The sequence below is a fragment of the Triturus cristatus genome, chromosome 8 (genome assembly GCF_964204655.1).
Source record: "Triturus cristatus chromosome 8, aTriCri1.1, whole genome shotgun sequence".
In the NCBI taxonomy this organism is placed as follows: domain Eukaryota; kingdom Metazoa; phylum Chordata; class Amphibia; order Caudata; family Salamandridae; genus Triturus; species Triturus cristatus.
Window position 1 is genome coordinate 1,183,800,839 of NC_140591.1, and position 13,248 is coordinate 1,183,814,086.

General features: G+C 48.9%; 1 protein-coding gene across 1 annotated transcript in view; it reads left to right on the plus strand.

Annotated features, from left to right (window-relative positions):
• LOC146805589 (E3 ubiquitin-protein ligase HERC2-like) overlaps positions 1-13,248 on the plus strand; it is a 1,563,844-nt gene that overhangs the window by 69,041 nt on the left and 1,481,555 nt on the right. Inside the window, 2 exon segments of the mRNA XM_085622871.1 lie at positions 907-945; positions 2,499-2,636. Of these exon segments, the coding sequence (XP_085478997.1) occupies positions 907-945; positions 2,499-2,636 (177 nt within the window).

The window sequence follows — 13,248 nt, forward strand, 5'->3', positions numbered from 1 at the left end:
CTCTTGGTTTCTATTCTACCTCATTCCAAACTGTTTGAGAATTACCTGCATCCACAAGCAGGACTGAAACAAAGTACTAGCACAAAATATTAATGGGTCCCAATTGTGAACAACCTACTGTTCATCTCGTTCTTTTTCATATCCCTTAGGGTAATACATTTTTTTAAATTTGATTTCTTCCCCCAACTCAAGCGATCTTTATAGTGTAGACTTCTTTTAGTTGGTGTCAAAAACAATTTCATTATCTAACATGTATACAATTTGGCAGATTTCAAGAAGTTCATGTGGTGCGCAGGGCAGTAATTTTAGCTAAGCTGCACTGGGTAACAGTCTCCTCCCATCACCAAGAAAGAGCCAGTTGTTACCTTGTGAGGTTCGCCAATCCATTGGCGGCCACTTGGGGACACACAGAGGTGCATCTCCTTTTGGCTGTGTCTCTGAGGGAAATACCGGCTTCTCACAACTGGAACTGTGTTGTGACAGAACCTCAGATGAAGTTCTAATTGTACCACCAGTTGGTGCTCCTGCATTAGCTAAGCAGGAATCTAATTCACAGGGGTAGTAAAATAAATAATTTGTATTCTTGTTTCCAGGGCATGAACAGTTCTGGTGGTTGACCTGAAACCGGCCTAACCCACATTTGACATTTTACGAGAATATCATAAATGGCTATAGTCCTCTGTTCATAAACACAAAAAATAGACAATTGAACAAGGTTTGATTATCTCAACCTTCACCGATACCGAAAGATTTCTGTCCCAGGTCCTGGGAAAGTCAACAATTACAATGATTTTTGTACATTACTTAAAGATATTTTTTTAAAGTTGGAGGTTAAGCAACTCGAATCGGTAAGCAATAAATATTGGAAAGGTAAACACTATTTTAATCATTCGCATTGCTTTACAGTTCTTCCTGACGAACTTTTCAGCGCAGAAGTGAGAGAAAGTGAGTCATTAGTTCATTAATTCTGTCATAATTTGGGTTACGCATCTAAATCTGATAAGTGTAGAGTTCATCCTTAATTTGAACCAAATATGCATGTGCATACACCATGGTGCTTCACATATACTACAGTGTTTCAAGTGAATACTGATCCACCGACTGCCTCCTCTTTTCTGTAGAGGATCATGTCTTTCACAACTCTCAGCTGATGAGCGTTACTTGCCGGATCATGCAGGCACTGGATGTGAAATTTCAAAAACATTACTTTATGGTCAAGCATGCCAGAGGAGAGCATTCTGATTGAGCAACTGAAAAACAAAATCCAGTTCCCAAACATTATGAAAAAAGAAAAATTAAAGGAAATTAAAACTGCATCTTCATCTAAACTAATGATGGTTGATGTTTACTTGGATATGCCAAGTGTAGGATATGTAAGGCATTTGCCAGAAATTGTCCGATGTCCTCTCTGCAGCTTCCTCCCCTCTGTTTGAGGTGAGGGACACACTTTATATCTAACAGAGCCTCAGGCAGCTCTGCCATCACAACCCCTGTGGGGTGAGCCAGCCAGCTGAATGGGATTGGAAGGCCCACTCAATTAGGATGGAGCTTTGACTGTTTGGCAGTCCTGGGCCAGGGCTTCAGGGAAAAAAACACACACTTGGTGAACACTTCCAGCATGACAGGGACATTGTTTTTTTTTTTCCTTCCAGATGCAAACATCCCATTTTGATGGTTTGTTTTTGAAAAGGTAAAAAAAAGTTGACTTGCCTGCTATGCTCCCATGATATGGCACTCAGCCCTGAGTATTTGTGGCGTAAGGTACCCCATTAGAGAAGTTAAATGAGCTCCGGTGCCACAAATCAAGAGATCCAGATGGTCATAGTTCGTAATATATCATAATATTGGAATGCATCTAGTTTCCAAGATGCACATTAGAATGTGTGCTCTCTTATCTACTGACTGGTGAACAAAGCTACATTTCATGCGATGAAACCCACAAAGTTAAGGGGGGCAGACTCCAATAATGGTAAGAGACGAAAGAAAATTGCCTCTGGAAATCCTTATTTTATAAAGCAGTTTAGAGGCAGAGTTTGATTGCTTTGAACCGAGTGGGTTTAAACAAGTCTTCAAGTGCATATAATATATGAAGATCTATATTGCATTTAAAGCAACTTGATGTTGTCCGAAGATAACTGGAGATTGTAATGTATGACAAACAGTTATCGAGTTGAGTTAATCCAGCCAATTATTGCCTATATTTACAAAGACTTTATTTGGCTTAGTAATGTACAAGGTGAAGTGGGTAGCACAAAGAGTTTGTAATCTTCATAAAATATGTGATAAATTGGTGTCTTTAGGTGGAGATTTTCCCTGAAAGTAGCATACCACTTCAGTTTTTATTTTAATATAATTGCTTGGGAGGTACTCCTCACAATAGCTATATAAAGGGTTGTTTTCTGTTAGACCGTTCTGGCCTGCTTGCCTGTTGTACCCCTTAGACCCCCTTGAAAATCTCGACTTGGTTGTAAACTAATTCTCAATGTTTGATTACCTAGATGACGGAAATGAATGCCAGAGTGCATCAAAAAAAGATGACCAGAATGACAAAGAGAAAAAAGATGAAGAAGAAACTCCTGTACCAGCTTACAGGGCGAAATCAATCATGGAGAGCTGGGTGTGGGGCAAACAGCCAGGTAATGGTTGACAAATTCAGCAATCAAGGTTTATAGTTTCTCTTTTTTTGGTGGCGCAATCATTTGGTTGTGGTTTTTTTTTTTTAGCAATAGTGATTGAAACGAATCAATCACTATTGCACGGATTAGCAATGGATTTTGAGAATCTCTATACTACCAATCCCATTTATCAAACGTCTAGTGCAGAAACCCAGAATTAAAGCCTGTTGATCAAAGGGTGGCTTTTATTAGCATCCACCTAACATTTGTTGTCAAGAACTATGTGGATGCTAATAAAAGCCATCCTTTGGTCAAACGACTTTACGTTAGGCTTTCCATTAGATGTTTGATGAGCCAGCGATAGTTTAGCTCAAAGAGCCTGGCTACTTGTCTGTTTTGAAGCACTCCTATTTATTCAGCTGCTCAATACATTATTGTACATCATGTTCTCTGTAGTGTGGTTGCTTTGATTAGAACTATCCAGTGATCAGCCATACTGCTGCAGTAAATAGGAATGTGTTATAGTACTTTTCTTTATTAAATTTCACACAGTTGAAATGCAGCCTATATCTGAATTGGTGGATTCCTATGTGTAATGCGTGCTGTATTATTAGCCTGTTGCTGGATTGTATAGCCATTTCATTTGGAGCTGTTGTGAAGTTACTAAGTGCCATACCAGATGTGAACATTTAAATATATGCTCACATTTCAGGAGAAGTATTCCACTGTGGATGACATTGCATATCTTTTTTTTAACTTGGGAAATTGTGTTCGTTTGACTCTTGACACACATCCATCCATACTTTGCAGCAGGGGCTAAGTGGATGCTTTTCCTGAGACTGCAGTCCAGAATAACATTTGCAAATATTTCTGGGTCACCTAAATAGGCTTAGTAGTTTCCTAATTTTACATTCACTGAACAGCGTACATTGCTGAAGTGTTGAGGCAAGGTGTGCTGTGCTAAAATATTTGGAAAGCGTTGTTGTCCCTGCTTAAGATGTTCATTGTTGTCAGCTGCCTGTCTCTGCACCAGTAATGGACAGGCCAATAAGGGTGTTCGCACCACCCAGCCATACACTCTTCCTCCAACACGGCGATGACCCTGGCCGTGCCTGCTTCATGTCTCTGCTTTGCACTATCCCTCCGCTTACAAACACTTAGAATTCAACCATTAACTACCGGGAGCTTGCTCCTAAATCTTTTGATTGGCTGACCTTAACTTAGAATATAGACCGTGATCATTCTTATTTTTTTATATTAACGGTTGTAGATAATGTCACCTCTACTTTACCTGGAAGCCCACGAAATGACGGTTACCTCAGCATGCACTTGTTTGATCAGGTAAAAGACTGATCAAGTTTAAGTCATAGATCAAACATAACTTGTGTGTAGTGATAGGCAGGTGCAACTAAGGCATAATATTGGAGTATTTTCAACAATGGATTCCTTGCAAGGTAATAATTATTCACCCAATTTCCTTATGTTCCACTGTATAGTCTTGTAGCTCTGTTGCAGTGCTTTCACAGTGAATCCTTCACTTCCTGTAGGGTCAACACTGATCTTTCATGTAAATGGCTCTGGCCATCTTTAAGTGGTAGCCGGACCATCTCCTGATATGTTGAAAGATGTCTTTGCTGTGGTCATAAGTGATGCTACCAGTTGCGCCTTCATCACACATAGACACTAGCGCATAGTGCCAGTATTGCTGGGGTATGCTTGGGCTCTGATAGCTCCCCACATCTATGCATGAGCACTGTTCTTTCTCTTGTGTCCTGCCTCCTAACCTCTCCTCATTGTCCCTCTGTCTGTACCTACGTATGCTACCAGACCCATATGAAAACAACCCTGCAGCAGGGAGAAGTAGGGGTAAAAGTCGTGGTGAGTGCAGATTTCTGTGAAGTGGGTCCTGGATTATCAGTTGCCTCCTTAGTGTGCTGCTTGTGTCCTACGTCCTTGCTGCTCTCCTCCTGTCTCAATGCACCTCCTGCTCATAGCCCTTTAAATGGCTGCTGGTCTCTGTTTTGTATTATTAGTGTTGTAATTCATACCTCTGACTAGGTGACAGTGCGCATTATTGAGTGCGGGCTGTGGTCTGCCCCTTGACTCTGCCCTGCTCTGCTTTGCACCCCCTTGACCCTGCCTGTACTGCTCTGCTTCCCTGTTGGCTCTGTCAAGCTCTGTTCCCCCGTGGTCCTGCCCTGTTTTGCTCTCCCTCATGATCCTTCCCTGTTGTAACTTCCTCTCCTGCAGTGTTGTACTTCCCCCCCCTCCCTGCACCCCTCATGATCTACACTATTGTACACCAAAATGGTCTTGTCCTTTTATAGTCTGTGCTCATGATTTTTCCCTGTTGTGCTCTCCCCTTCCATGACCCTGCCCCTCATTGACTTCTGCTGGCGTGCTGTCCCTCTGGTCCCTGCGCTGGCGTGCTGTCCCTCTGGTCCCTGCGCTGGCGTGCTGTCCCTCTGGTCCCTGCGCTGCTGCCCCCCCCCCTCGGACCCTGCGCTGCCCCCCTCCCCCCCCCCGACCTGCCGCGTCGCCCCTCTGCACACAACATTGTCCTCACCTATGTACTATATCTTCATGGGCAATGTACTGCTTCCCTGGGTCCTATCCTGCTCCTCACCCAGCTCGAACCTGGTGTTGCTCTTCCTTCAGCTGCTCCTTCCTCTCAATCCATTCTTTGCATCAATCCCTGCCCACTGTCCGTGCGTGCCTCTACGCTTCCTGGTCTCTGGGCTTCTCCACCTGGCCCTTTTGCTGCTCTTTGTCCTCATCTAGATCCAGGGCTACTCCCTACACCCCATTCACAACACTGCTCCCTGTTTTGCTTTTGCCTGTTACCCCTTACACTGCACTGCCATTGCCTACCCTACTCCTTTCCTGTTTGTGATAATAGGTTTTTTTTTATATAGCGAAAAGGTATTCACCATACTTTACCAACATACTGCACAGGTAGAGTATGGTCAGCAAAAGTTCAAGGCTTTATTTAATGTTGCGTGCTCTGTCTTTTCATTATTACTTACACTTACAAATAGCTTTTCATTATTAAAAAGCTGTATTGATTGGCATTACCAGTACTTGAGTAGGTAGCACATATGAAATTAGAAAACATCATGGTTGTGATTTGCATACTATGATTGACATTTCTTTCTCTTTTGCATGTTTACAAGTCATTAACATCTTTCATAGTCTGTGTGACTTAAGAGGGCCTGAAAATAACATTTTGGTATTCTCTAAAATGTCTAAACTGTATCCTTATTTATCTCTTGACCACCATAGATTTTAAACACTATTGCAAAGCGCTCTGAGGTTAGGATTTGATTCTTCTTTTCAAATTTATACTGTGCTCCACCTTTCAGAGTTGTAAAAGTGAGGAGTGGCTTTAGTGGAATATTTGGCTCATCTGCCAAATATATAACTGTAGGAAACCCACCTCTCTATTTAATGCATCACTGTGTGGTTCACTTATTGGTTTACAGAGGCAAAAGTTGATAATGCTAACGCTCTATTTTGTGGTAGTGTGGGCAAGCAGTTAGGCTTATCAGAGGGTAGTGCTAAGCACACACACCAAGCCAATAAATGGTTACACACACTCAAGGAATGAATGGAGACCAAATTAGAAAAATAGTACTTCTTTTTATTTAAATATTTAGACCAAGAACTTCGGTACAAGGTAAATAATTTTAGCAATACGATAAATTAAAGTAAAGTGCAATAATAACAGTTGTGCTCAATTACGCACAATACATTTCCTATGGAAGGATAAAGGCAAGTCAAAAGCAATGCAATAAAGTTGTTATTGTGGTAACCCTATCTGATAGAGACTACTAGCCGCAGATTCCTTAACGTAGAATTATCCCCAGGCGTGAGACTGGACCCGGAAAACTTTCTTGCCCAGCATCTCTGCGCGCCGGGGGGCGGTACCACGCGACTCTGCCCCGACGTCCTCCGCGGGCGTGACGTCAGCGAGGTCACATAAGCCCCACCCCGCTGACGTCCGTTTTCTTCTTTTCCGCGTGCAACGCGGATCCGGATCGTGTTCGTGCCTTTTTTTCCGCTTTTAAGCGTTTTTCTTGAGAACAATGTGCGAATGCCTTCGGGCTTCAAGACGTGCTCGTCTTGCGGGCGCCAGATGTCCGCGATGGATCCTCACCCAATCTGCATGTGGTGTTTGGGGGAGCACCACGACACCACGGACTGCGAGGCGTGTCAGCAAATGAAGCCTAAGTCCCGGCGGGAGCGCCGAATGAAACTCCTTTCGGCGCGCATGTCTCGGTCGGCGTTGTCGCCATGCCGGTCCCCCGCGGAAGGCTTCAAGACCCGGCGCTTCTGTCTCCGACTTCGTCCCTCTCCAAGGCCGCAAGGGCGTCGCTCACCTGTTGATAAGTGCCGCAGTTTGTCTCCAAGGCCCGGTCCCCAGCCTGTTGGGGGTGCGGGTTCTCCGCGGGTGGTGCACCCCGTGCGTTGCCAACCTATCCACTGTTCCCCCAGCGCGGGGTGACCAGAGCCCAGATGGAGGCCTCTTTGGCTCTTCCCTCTTCTCCTTCTCTTCCTGGGACGTCTGCGTATCCCTTGCCGCATGCGGGGACTTCTGCGGTGCCTCCGGCGCCGAGAGGTTCGGCTCCAGGTTTTGAAGTGGTGGCGCGTTGTTGTGCGGCCCTTCGGGGTTCCCTCCTTCGGACCACGGCGCCTCTGCCTCGCCGCAAACCCCCGCGGGGGTCCCTGTGGTGTTGCGGGAGGTTGCTGGGGCTCGGGGCGTCTTCTCGAGTCCTCTGGGAAGGCAGCGGCCTTATCCGAGGCCGAGCTGACGCCGCCCAGGCGCCAGCGGCTGCTGGCCCTGGCGGCGCCCGGCTAGGGGCGTGTCCTCTGGCCCCCTCATCCCTCCACTCCGGCGGCTGCCGCGTCTGAGTTCGAATCGACGCCTTTTCGGCGCGATTCTTTAGCCGCCCGGCTCCGACCCAGCCTCGGTCTCCTGCGCCGTGCGTTGTGGGGGAGGTTGTTCCGGTGTCCCCTTCGGCGCTAGTCGACATTGACCTGACGCCGGTTGCGGACTCTACGGCGCCGGGACGGCGTCGGGTTGTTGATTCGTCTTCGGATGCCCCCTCTTCTCCAGAGGTTCGGCGGTTGTTGGGTTCATCTTCTCCGGAGACGGGTCGCTACATCGTGGCTTTTTCTCCGGCGTCCTGTAAGGACTGTTCTTCGCCGTCGCTGCGCCCGCATTCTTTGCCGGAGGCACCTCAGGTCCCCTATTAATCGGTCCACCTTCCCCCTTTCCGAGCTTGGCCTTACTTTTCTCTGGTTGGACTGGGGGACGGCCGCCTTAGCTTGCAGCCGTCGCCCATAGAGAAACTGCTTGCCCCGCTGCGGGGCCCTACAGATGCGAGTGCTGCCTTCACTCGGGCTGTTTCCACGGCTGCGGGAATCTTGCGCATGGGCGATCCAGCTGCCCATTTCCCCACGGATGATCTGCTGGAGGTCCTCCATCAGGGTTCTGGTGGTCGGGAGCTGCTTCTTCCCTTCAAGGCTTCGCTCCACACTTCTCTTTTGGGGGCTTGGGGGTGGCCCGCCACGGGGGACCCGTTGCCCCAGCCACTTCTGCACCACCACCATCTTCCACCTCATGATCCTGTCTGTCTTTCCCTCCACCCCTCTACCAGGGGCCCTCTTTAACAAACTACCTTTCCCTCTCTGCCATCGGTGTTGTCTCCCCCATCGCGGGAGGCCCACTGGTTAGATTCCTGGGGGCGCAATATCTTCGCCTCGACCAGTGCGGCTTTGCGGGCCCTTAACACTCTTTGTGTATTGGTTAGGGCTTCTTGCTTGTGGGATTCAGCAGAGTCCCTTATGTCTGCCGCTTCTCAGGAGGGTGCCTGTGTTGACCTGAGGCACCATGTGTTGGATGGCCGGGAGCTGGCGGCATTTATTCTTCGCTCGGCTCTGGACATTTCGGAGGTGCTTGGTCGTACCATGGCTTCTTCAGTGGCCCTTCGTCGACATGCCTGGTTACGGGATAGTGTGTCCCCTGAGAACGTTGGAGAACGGCTGGTTGACTTTCCCTTTGATGGCGCTCTTTTGTTCCACGCCCCTGCGGATTCTGCCATTCAGAGGTTTCTTGCGGGGCTTCGTCCTCCTCCTCCTCCTCCTTCCCCTTGGGAGGTGTTCTTCCGTTGTTATCCTGGGGCCTTGTAGCGAGTAGCCCCGGTTGTGTGTTCTGTGTGGTTGATGTGCCTTCAGGTCCTTTTGTTGGGACTTTGGTGCTGTTGGCTGCTAGTCTGGCCCTTTTTTGACTTGTGCTTTTGGCTGTTGGTAAGCCTTGTAGGCCCTGAGATTAGGCCTTCTGTGTATTCTTTATTGGCTGATTGGCAAGCCGTCTGCGGTTTTCTCCGCAGGTCTTTCGGTTTGTCCTCTGCTGCGGAAGCTTTTTCTCAAGAGGGTTCCCATGTTCTTGGGACGTGACCTGCCCTATGTTGGGTAATGGTAGCTATTACATAGCTCTATCATATGCTGGGGAGTGTGGTCGCCCTCCGGGCTTCTGCTCTCTGTGGCGTCACGGTATGTCGCAGTTGCGATCTTCTTGCTGATTGTTTAGGAGCAGCTTGTGTTGCGCCCCGGTCCGGCCTTTTCCTGGGTCGCTGTGTCGCTAGCCTAGCCTAGTCTGCTGTCTGCGGCATCGCGTTGTAGCAGTTTTGCGCTTCTGTCCGACTTGGTCCTCTGTCTGGTGTTCCGGGGGGGACTGGCTTCCCTGGTTTTTGTATTCTGGTGGACCGCTTGGTCCGTCCTCCTTCTCTCTTTCTTTCTGCCTGGTCCCACTTCATTTGTGGGTCAGTGTTTGCCGGCCCCTCCCTTGGAGCGTGTCCTGGCCCTTCCTGGCCTCTGCCTTCGGCTGGCGTCTAGCTTGTCCTGGGTGCACCGTTCCGTGGTGTTGTCTGCTGCTGGCTGTGCATGCCAGTGCAGGCCTGTTATTCTAATACACCATTGTGGCCTTTGGTGTATTCCCTTGTACCTTTCTTCTTCCGTCTGCACTTTTGGCAGTGGAGCCGTCCCTGCCTTGTCCGCTGCTTGTGGCTGAGGTGTGTTCAGCTATTTTCTGTCACTGTGTATGTGTTTCTTACGTTGGGCCCTGCCTCCGGTTCTACCTCTTCTCCCTACGGTTTGAGGTGGCCCTTGTGTTCCTTGAGGCTTTTCGGGTGCTGTCTGCCCCTGCGGGGTGTTGGGCAGTTCTCCCTTGGTTGGGCTTAGGATATCCTGGCCTTTCCCTTCTTGTCCCTGTGACATGTCCCCTGCTGGGACCCTGTGTCTCGCCTGGTGGGGAGGCTCTCTCGCAGGCCCTCCTCCCTTCTGGGTATGGCTAGGGTATCTATTCTACGTTAAGGAATCTGCGGCTAGTAGTCTTTATCAGATTTACAAGTTACTTACCTTCGGTAATGATGTATCTTGATAGAGACGATTCTAGCTGCAGATTCCTTCATGACCCGCCCTTCCTCCCCGTTCTGCGAGGACCCTCTGCTTTGGTTTCTGCAGTCGCCTCCCTCTGGGTGGCTTGTCTTCTGTGGGTGTCCTCTTCGTTTTCTTCCGGTCAGACATCCCTCCAGCTGGTTTCTCTCCAGCGTGAGGGCCTACTTTTGCTCCTTCCCTCTGTTAGAGTTTCTGATCCCCACCCGGTCTTCTTTGTTGGGGGTTCTTTTACCTGTCCCTTCTACTCCTTTCAGGGGTTATGGCCCTCCTTGGCACTGTAGTCTGCGGATGGATTACCTGCCCTTTGACCTCTTTCTCCTTTCAGGAGATATGGCCATCCTTGGCAGTGTAGTCTGGGGGTGGATTGCTGTTGCTCCTCTGCTTGTGGCCCTTCCCTTTGTGGTTATGGTTGCAGACCCTCTCTCTTTCTGTCACAGCGCTTTCACATGCTTGTGCCTCCAGGATGGCTCTCGCCTTGGCTTGCAAAGTGGTTCCACGGAGTGGTGCTTTGCACTTTTCTTGCTATGGCTTCGCTGATCCGGCCTTCTGGTGCTTTACTGCCACCTGGTACTTTTGCCTTGGCTTGCACAGTTGTTCCTCAGAGTGGTGCTCTGCTCTTTTCCTGCTCTGGCCTGCTGTTGTCGCCTTCTGGTGCCTTGGTGCCACCTGGTGCTGTTCCTCACCTTTTGTTTCTCTCTTTTGTTTGTCTGTTTTTTTCTCACAGTGTTCCCATGCTCTCCTTAGTTTTGTTGTGATGGCTCCGCGTTGTGGTTCGGAAAAGTTCTCCGAAGCAAACTGATGTCAGTGCGCCGGGATGGGGCTTATGTGACCTCGCTGACTTCACGCCCGCGGAGAATGTCGGGGCGGAGTCGCGTGGTACTGTCACCCAGCGCACAGAGATGCTGGGCAAGAAAGTTTTCCTGGTCCAGTCTCACGCCTAGGGATAATTCTACAGTCAGGCATCTGCGGCTAGAATCGTCTCTACCAGATACATCGTTACCGAAGTAACTTGTACTTTGAGAATTGGAAGGTTCGGTGCCAAGGTCCAAAGTGCCAAGTCTTCGGGGGGACTTCCCGGATTGCTCGAGAACCAAGGCAAAAGAGGTCACTGTAGCTGTCGCTACAAAGACAAGGGGCCACCTGTAAAAGCAAAGCAAAGGGGGTCTTGCAGGCAAGTCCAAAGGCTCTCAAAGGAGAGTATGGGTCGCAAGGGCTCTGGGAGCACAGCTGGATTGAAGATGACCCAGCCAGGCAGGCTGGGTGCAGAGATGATGTACAGCTGGGCAGTGACGCGCAAAGAAGCACCTCACGGTCAGGAGCTGGCACCTTGGAGTGACATTCCCTGAGCTGTGGGGCCACTGCTGAAGTGGGTTGCCAAAGTCCTGAATTCCCTCGCCGGGTGTTGGCTGGCTGTAAAGTTAGTCTGCCTGGACTCTGTTTTGTAGGTTTTGGCAGCAAGGGGTCTGGTACCCTAGGTGTTGGTGCCCTACAGCTCCGGTGGGTCCTGGGGCCTCAAGACTTGGTGCAGAGGCCGAGTTGACCCTCCAGAGCCAGGGTACATTCAGATGGCACATGGAGATGTCGGTTGGGCTGGTGAGCTGGACGACGCTGGACCGGACTTTGCTGTTTTGGAGATCTGCGGCTGCAGGGAGATAGTACCTCTATCTCGAGGGAGTTCTTTGGCGATTTGTGAAATGGTGGTGATCCTCCGGGGTTTGTGGAGGCCACACAGTGATGAGCGAGCTAGAGGATGGCGAATGTCGAGTTATAGGCGGCAGGCAGGAGTTTGCACCCAAAGTTTACCCTGAGGTTGGCAATTCTCGGTCCAATATAGTTTCTTCGCTTGTCTTCTTGTGTCCGTGGTATCCAAGTTCAGAGTCTAGGGATGCCACCTAATAGTACATTTAGGGGCGTTTACAAGGGAGTGACAGGTAGTGGCCAATGGACCCCTTACCTGGGGTGTCCACACCCTCTATTATTTCGACCTCTTGTGGGAGTGGAACAAAGCCTTAGCCCTGATTGGAGCAGTCCCACCATCTTCTAGATGGTGGGCACTAAAAATGTGCTTCTCCTCTCCTCCAACACCTGAGGGGTGGAGTTGGCAGAGGGGGGCACACGTCCTATTCTTTCTAAATTTTCTTCCTGCCAAAAACAGGATGATAACAGGAGGGGGCCTACTCCTTCTATCAGGAGAGGCTGGGGGTTACGTTTCAGAGCCAGCCTGGCCTTTGAAACTTCCCGCCACAGATGACTCTTCCTGACAGGGGGAAGGTGTGAACACATCTGCCCAGGGCAGGCTTTCTTCTCGACCTCTGAACGCTCTTGCGCTCACGCCATGAGGTCAGAATTCTGTCTGGTGGTGACAGGCTGGCTTAGATCAGTTGGTGACCACACTAAGGGTTGGTAGGATTCAGGGGTCCCCTGTGTGCAATTATTAAACTCTGACACTGGAATCAGTGCAGGTCTATTAAGAGATGTCTGGTATCAAACATCCCAAAGTACAGTGAAGCCATCATGGAGCGGAGGAACTCATACTGACTAGTGTCCAGCCCATGTACTCTTCATGGCTTCCCTGTTCACTTACAGTATCCAAGAATCAACAGGGATATTGCAGGGGGAGAGAGTCTCATTCAGATACGCCCTCACAGGAGATATAGTGCACCCTGCCTTGGGGCTATAAGGCCTGCCAGAGGGGTGTCTTAACTATATATATATATCCCATACAGTCTTTGTGAGCATGGCATGGAAGTGTGCCAGGTCGACTGTTGAGGGTACCCTAGTGTGGCACAAGTTGTGCTGCTACCCTTGGGGTTCCTTTTCAGTGCCCATGCCCTAGGTACCAGGGCTACCATTTACTATGAACTTACAAGGGGTACTGCAATTGTGCCAATTGGGAAACAAAAGGTACAGTTTAGGGAGAGCGCTTCTGGCACAGGGGAACTGGTTGGCAGGCATCCTGTGCAATTACTATCAAAATTACATCATTTTCCAAGCAAAAAGTGAGTGGCTAACCATGTCCAAAAGAGGCTCTTTCCTACAATGACAAAGTAGAGTACTCATATTATGATACTCCATTGAGAGCAAAAGAAATAACTGATTTATCGTATACAGTTGCTGTATATTGATGGTAAAATGTTAACGAGTGATGGTGTCTTTGTGAATCTATATGGTAGAA